General features: G+C 45.0%; 1 protein-coding gene across 1 annotated transcript in view; it reads right to left on the bottom strand.

Annotated features, from left to right (window-relative positions):
- Nucleotides 1-13,305, bottom strand: part of fam189a2 (family with sequence similarity 189 member A2) — a 159,302-nt gene extending 145,997 nt beyond the window's left edge. Inside the window, exon 1 of the mRNA XM_070887276.1 lies at nucleotides 12,703-13,305. Coding sequence (XP_070743377.1) covers nucleotides 12,703-13,014 — 312 coding nt within the window. The 5' untranslated portion in view covers nucleotides 13,015-13,305. The remainder of the gene's footprint in view (nucleotides 1-12,702) is intronic.
- Between the last annotated feature and the right edge of the window lie 8,706 nt (nucleotides 13,306-22,011).

Genomic DNA, 22,011 nt, shown 5'->3' with positions numbered 1-22,011 from the left:
TGAAGTGAAAATTTAGCCATTCATCCTTTTCATGGGCTCAATTTTCCCCGAGCCTGTTTTCTGGCGTATTGCCAGAGTTGCGCCACTTAATTAGGTAAATAAATGCGGCAGAAAAAAATCTCAGAAGTTTCCCCGATGTTTGGCCTCTAATCTGCAGCCGTGCAGTGTGACCAGTCGCTTCGAGAGGTGGAGCCTGCGGTCTACACGGGCCGGGGGGGGGGGGGGGGGGGAAAGTGACGTTCTTGACGTCGCTGAAATGGCCACACATGCGCAGTAGAGCTCCGAGTTGGCAATCGGCCATTTTTAAAGAGCAACTTGTGTGTGTATGCCAGAAGGAGTGCTGTGTTTTGAAAAATTGCAAGCTGCATGCAGAAGCAGTGCTGTGTGTCCCAGAGCTTTTGAAAAAGTGCTGTATGTGTCTGAGAGCAGCTGCAGCAATACAGCAATGCAGCAACATGGACCAAGGACAAAGAATTTCTTGGTGGAAGAAGTGGAGGCACTAGTTACTGTGATTGAGAACAGATGCCAGGAGCTGGATACCAGCAGAGGTCACATAAAAGTGCCACCAAAAGAAATGAAGAAACGCTGGAACCAAGTTGCAGAAAATTACTGCGCAATGGTGAACACCGAGAGATCTGGAAGCCAGTGTAAAAAGAAATGGCAGGACCTTGGTCAAGTAGTTAGTGTAAGTAATATTTTCATTTATTCAATGCAATTGTAAATGTGACCAGCTGTAGATGTCCCACCCAGCAGAAAGACACCCTCTCTAAAATGTTGCATTTTCATCTTTGCAGAGGAAATTGGCCCACCACAAAAGGCAAAGAACTCAAACAGGAGGAGGCCCGCCAAATCTGCACCCACTGATACCCTTGGAAGAGAGGGTCACTGCTTTGATGGGTCCTGCCTGGAGAAAAACAATCAGTACTGCACAAGCTGGGCCCACACTCGAGGGAGAGGGTAAGTCCTGAACATTCATCGTGGCCCTTCAAATCAACCTGCTGCCTGGCCTGCGCTGTGTGAGCCGACTCATGCCACCCACCCTGCCCCCTCCTCTGCTGCTAACCCTTTGACTGTTCTGTTATATTTTGTAGAACCTCAGGCCTCCTAAAGATGCAGAAGATTCAGACACGGACGAACCTGAAGAGGAGAACATCTTCCAATCCAACCCTCCAGACCAATATGGAGGTGAGGGGGAGTTGGAGGGGATGGAAATGGATGAAGGCCACACTGTGTACTGAATCTTGAGGATGTGGTGCTCATGGAGTTGACAGCCCCTTCCGTGACCAGTAGTTTGAGTGCCGGTGGGACATTCCATGGTTTCCCACCTTCTGAGGTTGCGGGTCCCAGTAGTGGGGTGCAGCAAGTCACACCTTGGGCCCCATGGTCCCAGGCAGCGGGTCCCAGTGGGATGCAGCGAGGCAGACCTAGGAGAACTCAACCACGCTCTCCTGAGATGCAGGATGTAACAGATGTGGTTCAGATCATGTAATTGAGTGCAGAGAGCACTGACCTTACCCGATCACTCCTTGGACACCAGCAGCGGAGTGAGTGATGAGGTAACGGGAGAAGTAACAATCCTCGCCGGGACCATCAGTGAGGGAATAGTGTCCATGAGGGAGGGAATGTCAGAGGTAGTGCAAACCACATCAATGGCCATGAGGGAGGGTCAGAGGTAGTGCAAAGCATGGCAGTGGCCATGAGGGAGGGAATGTCAGACCATCAGGGAGGGAATGTTTCAGTCTGCTGAGACACTGTCAGGGTGCATGAGGGACGGCACGTTGGAGTTAGTTGCTGCAATAAGGGAACATGCCCAGACCATGCGCCCATTGACAGAATCAACTGCCACTCCCACTCCAATCCCCACACCAGCCTCTGAAGAGCCCCAAACCGGGCCTCCACATTATCACCTGACCCCCCACCCCCGATCGAAGAAGTGCGCATTACCCGAGATGTTAGAAGGAATAAGCTTGGTACCAAGCCCAAAATCACTGTGCCCCTGCCTGCGGGCAGGTGTGGTGGCGAGTCCAAGACCGAGTGCAGCGGGCGGTGTTAGACTAAGGGATGAGAGATGGGTGCAGCCTTTCTTTGTTGCTGTTACTGTTGATGTTACTGTTGTAACTGTTCTCAAATTAAAAGTTTTTTGTAAGTTATGTAAATTTACAAGTTTGTGATCTTAAATTTTAAGTGATCTTAAAGAGTCATATTAAAGTAAAGTTTGATACAAGCATAATTTTATTAAAGTAAAGTTAAATACATTGTCAACTTTTGAATAAAATATATTTTACATTAAAACTGAATCATGTCCCATTAACACAACTCAACATTACGGAACAGCTCCAAACAGTAAACATGTCCATGCGGAATAGTTGTCGTTGAGCCTTCAGGCATCAGTAAAGCGTTCACGGATGAGCTGCTGGCACAAGGCTCGAGCAATCGTTAAAGGGGCATGATGGCCCGCCCTCCTCCCCCATCATACTCCGGCCTCAGGCACTTATATGGTTTCCTCATCCTCATCATCGTCCTCCTCCTCCTCCTCGTCATCTGCAGCTTCCACATTATCATCAGCCACTCTCACCGCAGGTGGGTCTTCCACTACCAGCTGCTGCTGCTTCATGATGGTTAAGTTATGCAGCATGCAGCATACAACAGTGAACTGATCGAAATCTCAAGGGAGTATTGCAAGTAGCCTCCGGAATGGTCCAGGCATCGGAAACGCTGTTTCAAGATGCCAATGGTCCTCTCTATGATGCTGCGCGTCGCAATGTGCAACGTTGTATTCACGGTCAACTTCCGTCCGGGTTACACGTAGGGGTGTCATGAGCCAGGTGGCGAGGCCGTACCTTTTGTCTCCCAGTAGCCAGCTCTGACCTTCTGGCTGCTGCTCAAACATGGCAGATGGGTGCTGCCAGGTAGCTTGCATCAACTGATATGATGCGATGCATGTTGTCACACACGAGCTGCACATTAATGGAGTGGAAGCCTTTTCTATTCCTGAATATCTCGGAATCCTCCAAAGATGCTCGCAAGGCGATGTGGGTACAATCAATGCAGCCCAGTACCTTTGGGAAGCCAGCAATCCTTGAAGACACCACAGCCCTGTCATGGATTGCTTGGGCGGTCATTGGGAACTTGATGAAGTCATTCCTCCACGCATACAATGCAGCCGTGACCTGGCGAATGGAGACATGCATTGCATGTTGAGAGATGGCGCTCACATCTCCAGTTGTAGCTTGAAATGATCCGGAGGCATAGAATGAAAGTGCAGCTGTAACCTTCGCTTCAACTGACAACGCAGTCCACCTGACGCTTCTCGGCTGCAAGTCTGGTCTCAGCAACTCACAGATCTCACGGACAACTTCTCTGCGGTAACACAGCCTTCTGACACAGTCTGCATCACTCAGGTGCAGGTACGAATGCCTGTCTCGATAGTCCCGAGGTAGGTAAGGCCTCCTGCCCAGCACCCTATGGGCTCTGATGTTCCTGATGTGATGAGCTCTAATCAATTGTCTCCTATGTAGCACAATGATGCAGAAGGCTCGCACAAGGTATGGTGATGTCAGTATTGCCCCCATACTTAAAGTTAAACATTCAAAGAAGCTAAAAACGGCAGAAAAGCAGGCAGCACAGGTTTGCAGTTCTTTTTCTCTCTCTCCCCAAGGTCTGTATGGACGGACCACACCCAAAGATCTTTTGTCCTCTCCTCTCTCCCTCCGCACGCCCCCTTGAGTCTTGTGACCTCTCTCCGCCCCCTTGAGTCTTGTGACCTCTCTTTCCTCCACCTCCGCCCCTCCCCTGAGTCTTGTGGCCTCTCTCTCTCCCTCCCTTTCCCTCCTTGAGTCTTGTGACCTCTCTCCCTCCCCCTCCCCGGGCACCAAGCCTTCAGATCGTCTGTCTGCGACCCTCTCCGGTCCCCGAGTGAGGTACTTTCCTGGGCTGGTCTGTGGCCCCCCGAGTGCGTGCCTGCCGGTCAGATTGCTCCCTCCCTCCCTTCACCCGCTGAGCCTCTCCAGTGCCTTCCCGCCGCTCTGTGGCCCCCGATTTCGTGCCGGCCAGTTTGCTCCTTTCACCCAGAGCCTCTTCGGTACCTTCCTGCTGCTCTGTGGCCTCTGATTCCATGTCGGTCCAGGTCCACTCCGCTTCCCACCCCTAGCCCAGGCCGAATGGCCTTCAATGTACTTACCTGCGCCGAATTCTTTAACTCTCCGCAAGGGTTTTCTCGGGAGGCCACATACGCTGGCTTAAGTAAAAATGGAGTAACTATTAGCTGCCCAAAGTTGCCTAAATGGCCAGAATTGGCGTAGGTGGCTGGTAACGACCCCTTTTGAGGAAAAAAAACTTACCTAAAAAAAACGTAACTAGTTGAGTTACGCTGGTGCAAATTGATTGGGGATAGTGGGGATTTTTAAGTTAGGCCAGAAAAAGCAGCCTACTCCAAAAGAAACGGCGCAAATACTGGGGAAAATTGAGCCCATAGAGTCAGAGAGGTGATGGAAGAATATTACTGGATCTGTTATACATGGCTTTTCAAAACACATTTGATAATATTTAGTATAAGAGACAACCGGCAAGGTGTGTGGAGTTAGACGCAACCTCACATCATGGACAGGAAATAGGCTGGGAGATGGAAGGCCAGGAGTTGGGAATCAATGGGACACTCTTGAAGTCGTGAACAGTGACAAATGTCATTGAATTTTTTGAAGAGGTAAGAGAGAGTAGATGTAATGTAAAGGCCTTCGATAAGGTACCAAATAATAGACTAATGAATAAGGTCAGAGCATGCAGAGTCAGGGGACAAGTAGCAGAATGGATAACTAACTGGCTGCAGGACAGAAAGCAGAGAGTAGGGGTAAAGGGCAGCTATTTAGCGTGGCAGAAGGTAGGAAGTGGGGTCCCACAAGGATCAGTGCTGGAATCACTGCTGTTCACAATTTATATTAGTGATTTAGACTTTGGAATCAAAAACACAATTTCTAAATTTGCAGATGATACCAAATTGGGTGGGATAGTCAACACTGAGGGTGAGTGCAATAAATTAGAATGACTAATAAATTTGTAGAATGGGCAGATAATTGGCAAATGAATTTCAACATAGGTAAGTGGGAGGTATTACTTTTCAGTAGGAAAAATAAGGAGGTCACATATTACTTGAAAAATAGGAATCTAAATGTGATAGAAGAGCAAAGGGATCTGGGAGAACAAATACATAAATCAATAAAAGTTGTGATGCAGGTCAATAAGGCCTTAACAAAAACAAACCTAGCATTAGGGTTTATTTCTTGAGGAATAGAATTGAAAAGTAAAGAAGTTATGCTAAACTTGTATCAAACCTTGATTAGACCACACTTGGACAACTGTGTACAGTTCTGGTCACCATATTATAAAAAGGATTTGGATGCACTGGAGAGGGTGCAAAATCGATTTACAAGAATATTAGAACTGTGAGGTTAAACCTTTCAGGAAGGGACGAACAGTCTGGGTCGCTTTTCTCTTGAAAAGGAGAAGGCTGAGAGATGACCTTATAGATGTCTTTAAAATTATGAAAAGTTTTGTTAGAGTAGACAGACAGAGAGTGAGTTTCACTTGTGGGGAAGAGCAAAACTAAAGGTCATCAGCATAAGATAGTCACCAAGAAATCAAGTAGGGAATTCAGAAGAAAGCTCTTTATCCAGAGAGTGGTTAGAATGTGGAACTCGCTACCACATGGAGTGGTTGAGGCGAACAGTATAGATGCGTTTAAGGGGAAGCTGGATATGTATATGAGGGAGAAAGGAATAGAGGGTTATGCTGATAGAGTGAGATGAGGAAGGATTGGAGGAGATTTGAGTGGAACATAAACGCTGGCATAGACTGGTTGGGCCAAATGGCCTGTTTCTGTGCTGTATATTCTATGTAATTATATGTAAATGGTGTCCTGAGGAATTGGTAGTGGCCCTCCAGCATTTCATTCTAATATCAATGATCTGGATTTGGAAATATAGAGGGGGAAGTAGATCCAAATTGTCAGCTCGGTAGTATGAGGCCTAATCGATCAAAGAGTGTGATCTGTAGGGGTACTTTCCCCAACCACATGCTCGGAGGACGAAGTTGTGGTTGACAGTTGAAAAACCACACACAGGCCTCGCCCAACTTTCCAATACATCCCTCCCAGTAGACAAGGCTCCGCACTGGGAATAGAGAAATCATAAAATTACCCTTTGTGACAGCGCCCTCGCAATCCCGGAGTGTGTTGCACTGAATCAGGCAAACGCCCAATTTACGAGGCATTGAAACTGGTGAGTCAAAGTTTTTAGAGACCTCACATTGAATTTTCAAAAGCCTCAGCACTAGCCCAGATTAAAGGCAATCTCATGCCATTTGGTTCCATATTGACGTCATCAATGCTTTTCACCCATTCACTCCATTAGCTCTGATAACCCATATAAACTGCCCCTGGCAACTGACAAGCTTTTGGTCACTTGTCCTAAAATCTCTATGTGGCTCAGTGTCAAATATTATCTGATAATGCTCCAGTGATGCACCTTGGGACATTTTATTACATTAAAGGCACTATATAAATGCAAGTTGTTGTTGTTCATGTGATAGTTGTGAAAGAAATATTACTGAACTTATATAACTTGTTCACAGGTTGCACTGGGAAAACCTGGTTAATGTCTTGCCCTGTATACAATGCCTCCTGATGTCGAATGAAATGGTTTTGTACAGGACTTATTGGCAGAATTGAAAAAAACAAGAGCGAAACTCTTATTCCTTATGAGCTTGGTGGTGTGTAGTAAATTGGACTTTCTGTAAATAACTCAAAATGTTCTGCCTACTCCCTTGCCTAAAGCACAGGTGTGCAATTCAGGAACTCTCGCACTATCCTCAGCTATTGCACTGAAAAAACACTAAATACCAATCTCGTACAGTGGCAAGTAGCATCATGTGATCCAGTCAGTCGACCAGATATGCTGTTGTTTCTCAGCACTCCCATAATATCCATACATCAAAAGTGCCTGGGGTAGACATGTTCATGCAACAAGCCAACTAGATGACTTCACTGACACACAAGCAGCTCTCTCCACTGATCTCGCTACGTGACTGAACACAAGTAGGCTTTGCTACGAGCCCCATCTCCCTACTCCTTTATTCTCAGCTCCCTGACCAACCCACCTATTCACTTTTAAAGCCTTTCATCTCCTCAGCAACCCTGATAACACCTCAGTGGCATGTAGGGACAGCTTCTAATCGACATCCCAAACCTTGATTTGCAATATATTTCAACCTTAGCTAACCTTTTATTTTTCTGAAGAGTTTAATGGGTCATTTTGCATTGACCCTTTCATGCAACATACCCAGCCTCTGACCAGCTCTTGGCAATCCCAGAATGCTGATGGTGGGGTATTTAGCGATGCCCACATCCCATGAACAAATAAAATGTCTTAATTTAGAAAAATCACATTACTTATATAACAATGTTGCCTCCCAAAGTAACCCCTACTTTTGGAGGTTCCACTGTAATATAAACAAAGCAACTGGTTTGTCTACAGAGACAAGGATATTGCCTGCTCCGATTGTTAAGGCGCGTCAGGAGCTGGCTAGATACTAGAACTAAAACCTTTAAATCTAAATTACACATTTGATTGATGAGATCACTTTGAAGGAAAGCCAATCTCCACAGGAGTGTTTGCAATTTCAGAGCATATATTTGATGAGGTTTACTGTCCAAAAATGAATCAACTTGGTTCATCTTACATAGAAACGACAGCAGCGAAACAAGCCATTCGGCCCAACAGGTCCACGCTGGCATTTATGCTCCACATGAGCCTCTTCCCACCCTATCAGCATATTTTTCTATTCCTTTCTCCCACCTGTCCTAATATCTCTTTACATGGCTCGGTGTCAAATTTTGTCTGACAACGCTCATGAGAAGCACCTTGGGAGGTTTTACTGTGTTAAAAGTGCTGTGTTGTTGTTGTTGGTGCCTTGTCTTCCTTCAAAAGTTCTGTAAATAGCAGACTATGTAATGGTATTAACGGAATGATCTGCTCCCTAATTGCATCTGTTTTAAACAACTTTTAAACAAAATGACTAAACCCACAGCATCTGCAACAGTGCAAACCTGTCCCAGTAACTAAGAACTTCTGGGAGGGACAGTTGAAGAACAGACAGATCAGAGCAAAACCACTGCCAAAGGTAGCAACACCCCACTTTAAACCAAGATGACATTAAGGCAGAAAGAATCCTAATTATGCCACATACTTTTATATACAATCAAATAGGTTGTGTAATTACCAAACAAACCACGACAGTTAGCCTTAATACTGTTCTTAAGTACACACTGTTTAGCCATTAAAAGTGTTTCAACTTTCAACTGATCAGCGCCTGGGAAATCGAAAGAAAATTTGGGAATCGTTGAAAAAACCTTTTTCGAGCCAGCTCTATATAGTTAAAGACAGAAGACATTGGCTTGGATTTCATGGTAGGAATAATGGTGAGGCGATCAATGCTCACCGTTATTATGGAATAAATCGAACAGTGACTTCTGGCATCCGCACATGCGCAGTTAAACGCGGAAATCAAGAAGTTGCTGTCTGATTTGCCCTGTTCCACCACAAGCTTTCCGACACCCGTACCTCCCCAATAGACTCGGCTTTGAAATCCATGCAAGGGTGTGAAGTTGGGGTACTTACCCACCAGTTAACCACTAAACATGCCAAAAATAGCTAGGGCTTGTCCATTCAAGTGTAAGTGAATTTTTAATAGCAAGGTAAGTCTTAATTACTGCCAAACAACCTCTCTGGCCCTGAAAATTAAATTTTACAATTGTGGAGGCTCATTCCTTCAGAATTTAATTATTGTTGGTGATTTTTTTTTAACTTTTTCTTTCTGTCTCTTCTATCTCTTACTTTAAGCCTATCTTTCTTTTTCTCTCTTTATTTGGCTTTTTGTACATGATTTTACATTGAATTAAATATTCTAATTTGTACTTCCTGGTTTGGACTCTGCATGGCTCAGTGAAGATTCTTCAATCTGATTGGTGGAAGAGCCACGTTGTGGCTTGGCCTGCTCATATACGCCACAGATCCCCAATAGAGGGCGCCATGCTGGATCAGATGCCCGATGATAGCAAGCTGCCGCTCAATAGCTCCCGAAAAGTCTGTGGACGAGGTTAATGGCGAGCGTCGTTCCTTCAGTGCTAACCGCAAAATCCAGGCCATTGTCATCTCACCATGAAGTACAGCTACCCCATCCTCACATCACAGCTTTCCAGACAGACTGTGCCCTCGTAACACCCTTGTTCATATTTCCATCACCCCTGATCCTCCCAGGCACTTTCCTCACAACACAACACCTGTTTCTCCCTGTTCCATCACCCCAAAACCCCAAATACTCTTTCCATGCGAGATAGTGATGGCACACACTTTCTCCAATCTACTATATTGTTTTCGATGTTCATTCTTCGTTCTGCTCTATTTTAGGGAGACCAAATACAGATTGAGTGACTGCTTTGCAGAAAATCGCCATTTCTATTGGACTCCTAGTCTGACCCCATATCCTTTCCATCACAAAGACTGCTTGCTTCTGCCTCCAGAACATTATCCGCCTCCACCGCTCCCTCTGCTGCTGAAACCCTCCTCCTTTTTTCATCTCCAGACTCAACTATTCCAATGCTCTCTTGGCCTGTCTCCCATCCTCCACCCTGCATAAACTTCAGGTCATCCAAAATACCACTGCCCATATCCTATCCCGTACTGAGTCCCACTCACTCATCAGCCCGTCCTTGCTACATTTACCCCCGGGACCCCCAACACCTCTAACTTAAAATTTTCGGCTTTGTTTTTCAAGCCCTCCATGGCCTAACCAACCCCTTGCCACACCAATTTCTGCAATCTCCTCAACTCCTGTCAGCTGTGGCTCAGTGGGTAGCACTCTTGCCACGGAGTCAGAAGATCGTGCGTTCAAATCCCACTCCAGAGACTCGAGCACAAACATCCAGGTTGATACTCCCAGTGCAGTTCTGAGAGAGTGCTGCACTGATGGAGGTGGCATCTTTCAGATGAGACGTAAAACCGAGACCCTGTCTGCTCTCTCAAGTGGATGTGGCACTATTTTTAAAGAAGAGCAGGGGAGTTATCCCTTATTTTGTCATTATCACATTGGTGTTGGTGAGAGGTTGCCATTTGCAAATTGGCTACTGTGTTCCCTACATTACAAAAGCGACTACACTTCAAAAAGTATTTCATTGGCTGTGAAGTGCTTTGGGGCATCTGGTGGGTGTGAAAGGCACTACAGAAATGCAAGTCTATTTGTTTTTATCTAACCTTAGAATCTGAATTCTGCGTTCCTTTGACTCTGGCTTCCACTGCATCACACAGACCTTCACTTCGTGCCAACATTGGCGGCTGTGCCTTCCTCCAAGCCCTACATGCTGGAATTTCCTCCCTAAACCTCTCCACCTGACTCTCCTCCTTTAAGACGCTGCTTAAAACCTACCTTTTTGACCAAGCATTTGGTTATCCCTCCTAAAAGTTTTATCTTTGGGCCCCGTGTTGTTTCACGTGAAGCACCTCAGGACATTTTTCTACATTATAAGCACTATATAAATGGAAGCTGTTGTTTCTCTTTGCAAACATGATACTGGCTCCGCTGTTATAGCATTTCAACTAAGACCCCACCCCATTCCCCACTCCCAACAGGTCTGTAATTAATTATCTCTCAGCATAGAATCATTTTGCATCTTCCTTGTCTCCACTCTGCAGCCCTCCGGTCTGAACATTAACTTTAGCGATTCTCCCTCCGTTTTCTCCCCCATTTAATTCCAGTTCATCGCTTCACAATACACTCTTTTTTTATAATTAATTCTCAGGATGTGGATGTTGCTGGCAAGTCCAGCATTTACTGCCCTTCCCTAATTGCTCTTGAGGGAGAGAGGCGGAGAGGCTTGGGGAGGGAATTCTAGAGTTTAGGGCCCAGGCAGCTGAAGGCATGGCTGCCAATGCTGGAGCAATGAACTTCGGGGATGCACAAGAGGCCAGAATTGGAGAAGTGCAGAGATCTCAGAGGGTGGTAGGGCCCTTGAGAAAAATGATGTTGAGCCGCCTTCTTGAACCGCTGCGTGTGCGTGGTGAAGGTGCTCCCACAGTGCTGTTAGGTTGGGAGTTCCAGGATTTTGATTCTACTCCCTTCAGTCCTGGAACTGTTTTATTTGTCTTTTTAATGTCTTTTCACAGTCTGACTGAGATGACCTTCGTAGATAGTTTCACCTCTTCCCAGTTATGCATAAACACGCTCCTAGGTTATTAAACCTCCTAGGAGTTCCTCTTAGTACCGGTATTTAGCATATTTGATGTGCCACCTTTATCTGTCTTTCTCCCCTCCTTTCTCTATTTGGTCACCTAACTTCCTTTTCCAGATCTGACAAGGGGTGTTATATCCACAATGCTAACCATTGTGCCAGCTACAGCTCAGTGATCGCTCTTTCGCATCCGAGTCAGAAGGTTGTGGGATCAAGCCCCACTCCAGAGACCTGAGCACAAATATCTAGGTTGCCACTCCAGTGCCATTACTGTTAGAAGTGTCGTCTTTCGGATGAGACATTAAACTAATGCCCCATCTGCCCTCTCAGGTGGGTGTAAAATATCCTGTGGCACTATTTTGAAGAAGAGCAGGGAAGTTCTTCCTGGTGTCCTGGCCAATATTTAACCAATTTGCACACAGCCAAGCTCCCACAAACAGCAATGTGATAATGAGCAGATAATCTGTTTTAGTGATGCTGATTGAGGGATAAATATCGGCCAAGGCAGCAGAGAGAACGCCCTGCTCTTCTTCAAAATAGTGCAGTTGGATCCTGTACGTTCAACTGAGAGAGCAGGCAGGGCCTCAGTTTAACATCTCATCCAAAAGACAGCACCTCCAACAGTGCAGCACTTCCTCAGCATTGTACTTTTATCCTTTCACAATGATGTGGAATACTGCAGGCACTACTTACCCTCCTCTACAAATAAAATAGTCTCAGGCACGGCAATTTAATTATACCATGTGACAATTCTCAATATTAAATTTGTGATTATATAATTTAGAAATGTTAAATCTGTTGGCCCACAACTTCAACTATTAAAAAGTTATCACGAATGAAAATAGAAATTGCATTTCACAGCTAGATATTTTAAGTATGATCTGTTACAAAGATAGACAGGCAGCTCAGAAACATACACCGGCAGGAGTTAAATAATTCTGTACAATTCGCATGTGCACAGATACATGTAAATTCCACACGTGGATAATGAGGCAGATCTATAATGTAAAAGCAACAGAATACGAGGCAGAATAGAATAAATAACATGTGAATTTGCATCTATGGGGAAAGAGCAGGGGAGTGGGATAGCTCTTTCAAATGGGCCGAATGGCCTCCTGTGCTGTATGATTCTGATTTAGAAAATAATGAGTCAAGGAGAGAGAGAAAAGAACGATGATTGGACAACAAAATGACAAGAGGTTGGAACAAAATAGTTGCATAAAATTTACAACACAGAAACAGGCCACTCGGCCCATCGTAAAATAAAGAGACTATAATGGACTGGACTAAAACTAAAAAAAATTAGTACAATTAAGTGCAATAGCTGGTACAATCTAGAAATTGGGCAGAAGTACAATAAAGAGACTGACAGATGTAGTGTGAATTTAAACTTTTTTTCTTTGATTAAAAGTTAGTTGCGAACTCACCGAGGACCCGGCCCAAAAGGGACAAGAATTCCTGACGTTGGGAGACTCGGTGAGAGACAGAGCCCCGAAGCTGAGAGACACGATGGAGAAGCCCAGAGCGATCTGCAGCAGTCCCAGGGCGAAGAGGGAGCGGCCGTACAGCGGGCAGGGCAGCGGCTGGCGGCTCGGGCTGTGGCTGGAGGAGGGGGAGGCGGAGTGCAGCGCTCCCGGCCACGGCACACAGCGAGCCCGGCAGCGGAGCGGCGGCTCTCTGTCCGGTGCGCTGGCCGCCACTGGGCAGCACGAAGTGGGCAACACGACTGGCAGTGGCATCCGGCAATAGAAGACAGGCAAGAAAGGGAGGGGGCAAAGGAGAGAGAGAAAGGGTTGACTGAGGTCCCAGGGATCAGCACAGTCACACCCCAAACAGAGAAGGATTGCTGCTGTACTCTGGTAAATCCAGCTTCTTACAGTCCCAACAAGTCCAATTCACGCCAAACCATTTGCAAGGAACAGCCTTTGAGGAAATGCATCGCTCTCCCAAGTTGCAGTACGTCCCACTTTCCCAACTTTTTCTTTTAACCCTCCCCTTGTTTTCCGAAGTGGCTGACTAGGAGTAGTTTTAAAATAACTCCAAGCCAGTTTGGGATTGCATTACCAGAACTGGCACCGACACCAACCAGTCGCTTTCGGAGGAAGCTTTCGCGCCTCAACAGCATTGGGTAAAAAAAAGGAAAAGCATTTGTTGCACCAGTTATTTACCCCACCCCTTTCTCATTAGTTTACTCACGCTACAGCAAGAGATAGATTTTTTTTAAATAGCGTGTGTGAAAAATCCCAAGTATGTATTTACATGAAATTTACTATTACTGGGTCTCAGAAATGGAGCTCAAGCGAGATATCTGATCCTGATTCCATTCCTTGTTGAGGAAGGGGAGGTTGCTGGGTGTAAAACAACTTGCATTTCTACAGCACCTTTAACGTAGTAAAACATCCCAAGACGCTTCACGGGAGCGTTAGCCAACAAAATTTGATTCCGAGCCACATAAAGAGATATTGGGACAGACGACCAAAGCAACCAAGAGCGGAGGAGAGAGATAGCGAGGTGGAGAAGTTAAGGGAGGGAATTCCAGAGCCTGGGCCTGGGTAGCTGAAGGCACGACCGCCAATGGTGGAGCGATTAAAATCAGGGATGCTCAAGAGGTCTGAATTGGAGGAGTGCAGAGATCTCGGAGGGTAGTAGGGCTGGAGGAGGTTGCAGAGATAGGGAGAGGGGGGGGGGGGGCGAGGCCATGGAGGGATTTGAACACAATGATCATCATTTTAAAATCAAGGCTTTGCCGACTGGGAGCCAACATAGGACAGCGAGCACAGGAGTGATGGGTGAACAGGACATGGTGCGAGTTAGGACACAGGCAGCAGTGTTCAGGATGAGCTCAAGTAGGGTGGGAGATGGGAAGCTGGCCAGGAGAGAATTGGAATTGCCAAGTCCAGAGGTAACAATGGCGTGGATGAGTGTTTCACCAGCAGCAGATGAGCTGAGGTGGGGGGAGGGGGCAGTGATGGGTGACATTAGTGTATATATTTCAGGAGTGATTTTAGCAATTAATGCTGATGAATTTCATGCTGTTTTGCATTTAATAATGCAGTAAACATACCATGGAACCTTTCAAGATAACAAGACATAGCAGAGGTTCAGAAGATATAAAGTGCCAAAGTGAATTTTTATGACATCGAATTTTGCAGCACAGAAACAGGCCATTCGGCCCAACTGGTCAATACCGGCATTTATGCTCCACATGAGTCTCCTCCCACCTTATTTCCTCTCACCCTATCAACATATCCTTCTATTCCTTTCTCCCTCATGTGTTTATCAATATTCCTCTTAAATGTATCTATGCTATTCACCTCAACCACTTCCTGTGGTAACAAGTTCCACATTCTCATCACTCTCTGACTAAAGATATAATGAGCCAGGATTTGCAGTAGCAGGGCATCAAATGGCTTCTGCCATTAGTTAGACTTGCCCTTGCACGTTTAGGTTTTTACATTTTTTGCATGGCTAGTTGCTGAAAGTGTGAGCTGATAATGTCGCAGTGAGGGCAACCGGGCATCTGGAGTGTGAGTAAACAAGGAAAACAACAGGGTATCTCCTTAACCAATCAGATTGAAGAATTGAGAAATAGACATGGACTGAGAAGGAAGTGTAAATTAGAGTGGATGAATTCAATGTCACATCAGGTACAGAAAGAGGAATAAAAAGAGGGAATGAAAAATTGTATGGAGAGAAAAAAAAGAGACAAAAAGGAAAAGTAAATGCTTAAAAAAATTAAATGACATTTTAAAAATCTCCAACAATTAAAACCTGAAGGACTGAGGCTCCACACTTGTAATCGTTAGTTTTCAGTGCCAGAGGTTGATTGGCAGCAATTAGCCCATATCACATCGTTAAGGGTAATTATGCTTGTAATGAAAAAACTTTCTGTGGCGAGTTTAGTTCATATCTGCTGCCAAATACAGCAACTTTGCAACCATTCGATGTATGTCAATGGTGAGCCAGACAGCGAGATGCTGTTTTCACGAAGCTAATGACGACACTGCAAAATGTGGAACAGCAACTTTTGAATATTTGAGTTTAAGCACGTGTGTCCCCTCGCCTGGCGTTGCTGTACCATTTACCCATAAAGTGCCATTAGCCTCCCTATTATTTTGACAGCAAACTCTGACCGATTAATGTAATAATATAATCCATGAATGTAATTTATCTAAACCGTCAAGGTGGGGTAGATTCTTTCAAACAAAATCCTGCTTGGGGTGCTCGACATAATGTATACAGGTGACATTGATAAGGGCAAGTTTTATTCTGTATTGGTTAGCAGTGATAAACTCTCAGTTGAATCACATGATTTGAACTTGGGTGAAATTAGATTTTATTCTGATGAAGAGCCAAAGATGAAAACTTAACCACCTTCTCCTCTTCTAGATGTGGTCTGAGCTCCTTTCTAGCATTCTCTGTTTTTAGTTCAGACTTTAACACACTGCATGTTCCATCCACAGAGTGCTGTAAAAGTCTTAACACTGAGCTATGTTTACAAGCACAGAAATAGAACATAGTTTACAAATCATAAAGATAAAGAACCTGCATTTATATAGTGCCTTACACGACCGCAGGACGTGCTTTCATTGAAAAAATACACATGAAGTGTAGTCACTGTTGTAATGTAGGAAATACAGCTGCCAATTTGCACACAGATACACCACTCTGGGTACTGTTGAGGGGGTACTCATCAGGGGAGAGCAGCAGCAGCCAAATTCATGGCACCGTGGGTGGCTCTGCTGCACAGGAGGGCAGGAAAAAGAGTGGTAGAGCAATAGTGATAGGGGATTCAATGGTGAGGGGAATAGACAGACGTTTCTGTGGCCGCAACCGAGACTCCAGGATGGTATGTTGCCTCCCTGGTGCAAGGGTCAAGGATGTCTCGGAGCGGGTGCAGGACTTTTGAAGAGGGAGGGTGAACAGCCAGTTGTCGTGGTGCATATAGGTACCAACGATATAGGTAAAAAATGGGATGAGGTCCTACAAGACGAATTTAGGGAGCTAGGAGCTAAATTAAAAAGTAGGACCTCAAAAGTAGTAATCTCAGGATTGCTACCAGTGCCATGTGCTAATCAGAGTAGGAATTGCAGGATAGCTCAGATGAATACGTGACTTGAGGAGTGGTGCAGAAGGGAGGGATTCAAATTCCTGGGACATTGGAACTGGTTCTGGGGGAGGTGGGACCAGTACAAAGCGGGCGGTCTGCACCTGGGCAGGACTGGAACCAATGTCCTATGGGGAGTGTTTGCCCGTGCTGTTGGGGAGGAGTTAAACTAATATGGCAGGGAGATGGGAACCGATGCAGGGAGACAGAGGGAAGTAGAATGGGGCAGAAGCAAAAGATAGAAAGAAGAAAAGTAAAAGTGGAGGGCAGAGAAACCCAAGGCAAAAAGCAAAAAGGGCCAAATTACAGCAAAATTCTAAAGGGGCAAAGTGTGTTAAAAAGACAAGCCTGAAGGCTCTGTGCCTCAATGCGAGGAGTATTTAGAATAAGGTGAACGAATTAACTGCGCAGATAGCAGTTAACCGATAATGATGTAATTGGCATCACGGAGACATGGCTCCAGGGTGACCAAGGCTGGGAACTCAACATCCAGGGTATTCAACATTTAGGAAGAATAGACAGAGAGAAAAAGGAGGTGGGGTGGTGTTGCTGATTAAAGAGGAAATTAATGCAATAGTAAGGAAGGACATTAGCTTGGATGATGTGGAATTGCTATGGGTAGAGCTACGGAATACCAAAGGGCAGAAAACGCTAGTGGGAGTTGTGTACAGACCACCAAACAGCAGTAGTGAGGTTGGGGACAGCATCAAACAAGAAATTAGGGATGTGTGCAATAAAGGTACAACAGTCATCATCGGCGACTTTAATCTACATATTGATTGGGCTAACCAAACTGGTAGCAATATGGTGGAGGAGGATTTCCTGGAGTGTATTAGGGATGGTTTTCGAGACCAATATGTCGAGGAACCAACTAGGGGGATGGCCATCCTAGACTGGGTGATGTGTAATGAGAAAGGACTAATTAGCAATCTTGTTGTGCGAGGCCCCTTGGGGAAGAGTGACCATAATATGGTAGAATTCTTTATTAAGATGGAGAGTGACACAGTTAATTCAGAGTAAAAATAAAATGGGGAAGTTGGCTCAACTGTGGCTAACAAGGGAAATTAAGGATAGTGTTAAATCCAAAGAAGAGGCATATAAATTGGCCAGAAAAAGCAGCAAACTTGAGGACTGGGAGAATTTTGCAACACAGCAGAGGAGGACAAAGGGTTTAAAGGGAGAAAATAGAGTATGAGAGGAAGCTTGCTAGGAACATAAAAACTGACTGCACAAGCTTCTATAGATATGTGAAAAGAAAAAGATTAGTGAAAACAAACGTAGGACCCTTGCAGTCAGATTCAGGCTAATTTATAATGCGGGACAAAGAAATGGCGGACCAGTTAAACAAGTGCTTTGTTTCTGTCTTCATGAAGGAAGACACAAATAATCTTCCGGAAATACTAGGGGACCAAGGGTCTAGTGAAAAGGCGGAACTGAAGGAAATCCTTATTAGGCGGGAAATGGTGTTAGGGAAATTGATGGGATTGAAGGCCGATAAATCCCCGGGTCCCGATAGCCTGCATCCCAGAGTACTTAAGGTATTTGCCCTAAAAATAGTGGATGCATTGGTGATCATTTTCCAACAGTCTATCAACTCTGGATCGGTTCCTATGGACTGGAGGATAGCTAATGTAACACCACTTTTTAAGAAAGGAGGGAGAGAGAAAACGGGTAATTATAGACTGGTTAGCCTGACATCAGTAGTGGGGAAAATGTTGGAATCAATTATCAAAGATGAAATAGCAGCACATTTGGAAAGCAGTGACGAGATCGGTCCAAGTCAGCACGGATTTATGAAAGGGAAATCCTGCTTGACAAATCTTCTAGAATTCTTTGAGGATGTAACTGGTAGAGTGGACAAGGGAGAACCAGTGGATGTGTCGTCTTTGGACTTTCAAAAGGCTTTTGACAAGGTCCCACACAAGAGATTGGTGTGCAAAATTAAAGCACATGGTATTGGGGGTAATGTACTGACGTGGATAGAGAACTGGTTGGCAGACAGGAAGCAGAGAGTTGGGATAAACGGGTCCTTTTTAGAATGGCAGGCAGTGACTAGTGGGGTACCGCAGGGCTCAATGCTGGGACCCCAGCTATTTACAATATACATTACTGGTTTGGATGAGGAAATTGAGTGTAATATCTCCAAGTTTGCAGATGACACTAAGCTGGGTGGCAGTGAGCTGTGAGGAGGACACTAAAAGGTTGCAGGGTGACTTGGACAGTTTAGGTGAGTGGGCAAACACGTGGCAGATACAGTATAATGTGGATAAATGTGAGGTTATCCACTTGGGGGGCAAAAACACAAAGGCAGAATATTATCTGAATGGCGGCAGATTAGGAAAAGGGGTGGTGCAGCGAGACCTGGGTGTCATGGTACGTCAGTCATTGAAAGTTGGCATGCAGGTTCAGCAGGTGGTGAAGGTGGCAAATGTTATGTTGGCCTTCATAGGTACGGATTTGAGTTTAGGAGCAGGGAGGTCTTATTGCAGTTGTACAGGACCTTGGTGAGGCCTCATCTGGAATATTGTGTTCAGTTTTGGTCTCCTAATCTGAGGAAGGATGTTCTTGCTATTGAGGGAGTGCAGCGAAGGTTCAACATACTGATTCCGGGGATGGCAGGACTGACATATGAGGAGAGACTGGATCGACTGGGCCTGTATTCACTGGAGTTTAGAAGGATGAGAGGGGATCTCATAGAAACATATAAAATTCTGACGGGACTGGACAGGTTAGATGCAGGAAAAATATTCCCGATGTTGGGGAAGTCCAGAACCAGGGGACATAGTCTAAGGATAAGGGGTATGCCATTTAGGACTGAGATGAGGAGAAACTTCTTCACTCAGAGTTGTTAACCTGTGGAATTCCCTACCGCAGAGTTGTGTTGATGCCAATTCATTGAATATATTCAAGGGGGAGTTAGATATGGCCCTTACGGCTAAAGGGATCAAGGGGTATGGAGAGAAAGCAGGAAAGGGGTACTGAGGTGAATGATCAGCCATGATCTTATTGAATGGTGGTGCAGGCTCGAAGGGCTGAATGGCCTACTCCTGCACCTATTTTCTATGTTTCTAAAGCTTTTAGGCAGGATAACCAAATGCTTGGTCAAATTGGTGGGTTTAAGCAGTATCTTAAACAAGGAGAGGCACGTCGAGAGGTTTAGGGAGGAAATTCCAGCATGTAGGGCTTAGATAGCTAAAGGCACAGTCGCCAATGTTGGTGTGAAGTGGAGAGGTATGTGATGCACTGGAAACCAGAGTCAAAGGAACGCAGAATTCAGATGTGGGGTTTGTAGGGTTGCAGGAAAAAAAAACCTTGCATTTATATAGCGCCTTTCACGACCACTAGACATCCCAGAGTGCTTTACAGCCAATTAAGTACTTTTGAAGTGTAGTCACTGTTGTAATGTAGGAAATATGGCAGTCAATTTGCGCACAGTAAGCTACCACAAACAGGGATGTAATAATAACCAGATAATCTGTATTGGTGTAGGAGGTCGGAGGTGGCTCCCCTGCTCTTCTTTGAAATAGTGCCGTTGGATCTTTTACATTCAGCTGCGAGGGAAGACAGAGCCTCCGTTTAAAAATCTCGTGTGAAAGGCCATAGGAATAATAAACCAAGAAACTGGGCAGGAATCATCAAACCATTCTGACTCGGTACAATCCACAATTCAAATCTAAACCTTACATCATCTCTCCTGCCAGTAGTGTCATGTTTTAGTGAATACTAAACCCTCAATGTGCTGTTATTGCTGGGAAATTGAACATCTTTCCATTATGGGCCCCCAGGGTCAGCATCAAACATAACACACTTACGATTTAGAATAAAGCTCCAATTATTTGCACTATGCCCCAACCTCATATTTGCACCAATTATAGCCAAATGAAAGAGAATTTTTGACCTGTGTGCTGCTACTCATTAGGAACTGGGTTGAAATTGGAATTGAAATGCAGGCTCCTTACAACCAAGATGTGGAGCTCAATGATTCGCTTGACATACCATATTACTAGTTGTCTCTATGTTGCTATTTATCTCTCTTTCTCCTCTTCTGTCTTTCACTCTCTCCTCTATTCCAAATCTTTTTGCTTCTTTCTCTGTCCATTTTTTGCTGAGCTTTCAGGTAAGAAGTATTAGGTACCATGGCATGGCAGGGAATGAATTCAGCTGGCTGTATTTTCAGTGGCAATTGAAGGGGGGGGGGGGGGGGGGGGAGAAATGTAGCCCTCAATGACCCCATTAACATCCCATCTTCTCATTACTCATGCTTCACCGCCAACCCTATGTGCCCCTAACCCTTTGCCTTCCCCGTACCTTCTCCTATTCTCATCACTACCTCGATGAAGAACCCAATCAATGCCTGTACCCTGCCCTTCACTCCACTGTCACTCACCTCACTTTCAACTCTCCATCCACTCCCACTGTCCCAGCAAGGATGGATGGCAAGTCCAGAGACCCCCTCAACCTATTTTCTTCCGACCCTTGTCTTATTTACTTTCCTCTAAACTAGGACTGTTTTTAAAATTGAACTCGCTTGTTTTCTTAATAAAATAAATCCAATTAGAATGAGGAAAGGCACCCTGTTCTTGATCTGTCTCACAGGTGTTAGCAATTGGAACAATATTTTCTAAGTGTGGAAAAAAAACACTAGCAAGATAAATTGGAAGTTGTCGGTTCACAATTCAACTTAAAAAAATTAATAGCATAAGGAAAGATTATTTTTAGTTTAATACACATTTTGAAGTTTATAGAACAGAAGCTACAACAGAGATGTAATCAGTAGTCATCGTTTCCTCCCTCTCGCATACAGCTTCTCTTGTTTTAAAAACACAGCCTGTAAACTTTACCTTTTTTTTCATTCACGCGACATGGGCATCACTGACAAAGCCAGCATTTATTGCCCATCCCTAATTGCCCTCAAGAAGGTGGTGGTGAGCCACCTTTTTGAACTGCTGCAGTCCGTGTGGTGAAGGTACTCCCACAGTGCTGTTAGGGAGGGAATTCCAGGATTTTGACCCAGTGACGATGAAGGAACGGTGATGTATTTCCAAGTGAGGATGGTGTGTAACTTGGAGGGGAACTTGCAGGTGATGTACTTGAATAAAGCTTTTGAAATTTGTCCTCTAGTTCAAGAAAATTTGAAAAACAACTGATCATAAAAGATGGCTACTGATTACATATCTGTTGTAGCTTCTGTTCTATAAATGGCAGCTGTGGCTCAGTGGGTAGCACGCTCACCTCTGAGTCAGAAGGTTGTGGGTTCAAGTCCCACTCCAGGGACATAAATCTAGGCCGACACTTCAGTGCAGTGCTGAGTGACTGCTGCATTGTCACTGCTGCCATCTTTTGGATGAAACGTTAAACTGAGGTCCCATCTGCTCTCTCAAGTGGATGTAAAAGATCCCGTGGCAATATTTCGAAGAAGAGCAGGGGAGTTATCCCCGGCGTCCTGGCCAATATTTATCCCTCAATCAACATAATCTGTTTTTGTTATCTGGTCATTATCATTTTGCTTTTTGTGGAAGCTTGCTTGTGCGCAAATTGGCTGCTGTGTTTCCTACATCACAACAGTGACTATACTTCAAAAGTACTTCATTGGCAGTAAGGGGTTTTGAGATGTCTGGTGGTCGTGAAA

Source organism: Pristiophorus japonicus, chromosome 1, assembly GCF_044704955.1.
Source record: "Pristiophorus japonicus isolate sPriJap1 chromosome 1, sPriJap1.hap1, whole genome shotgun sequence".
Lineage (NCBI taxonomy): Eukaryota > Metazoa > Chordata > Chondrichthyes > Pristiophoridae > Pristiophorus > Pristiophorus japonicus.
This window is presented reverse-complemented; position numbering and strand designations above follow the sequence as displayed.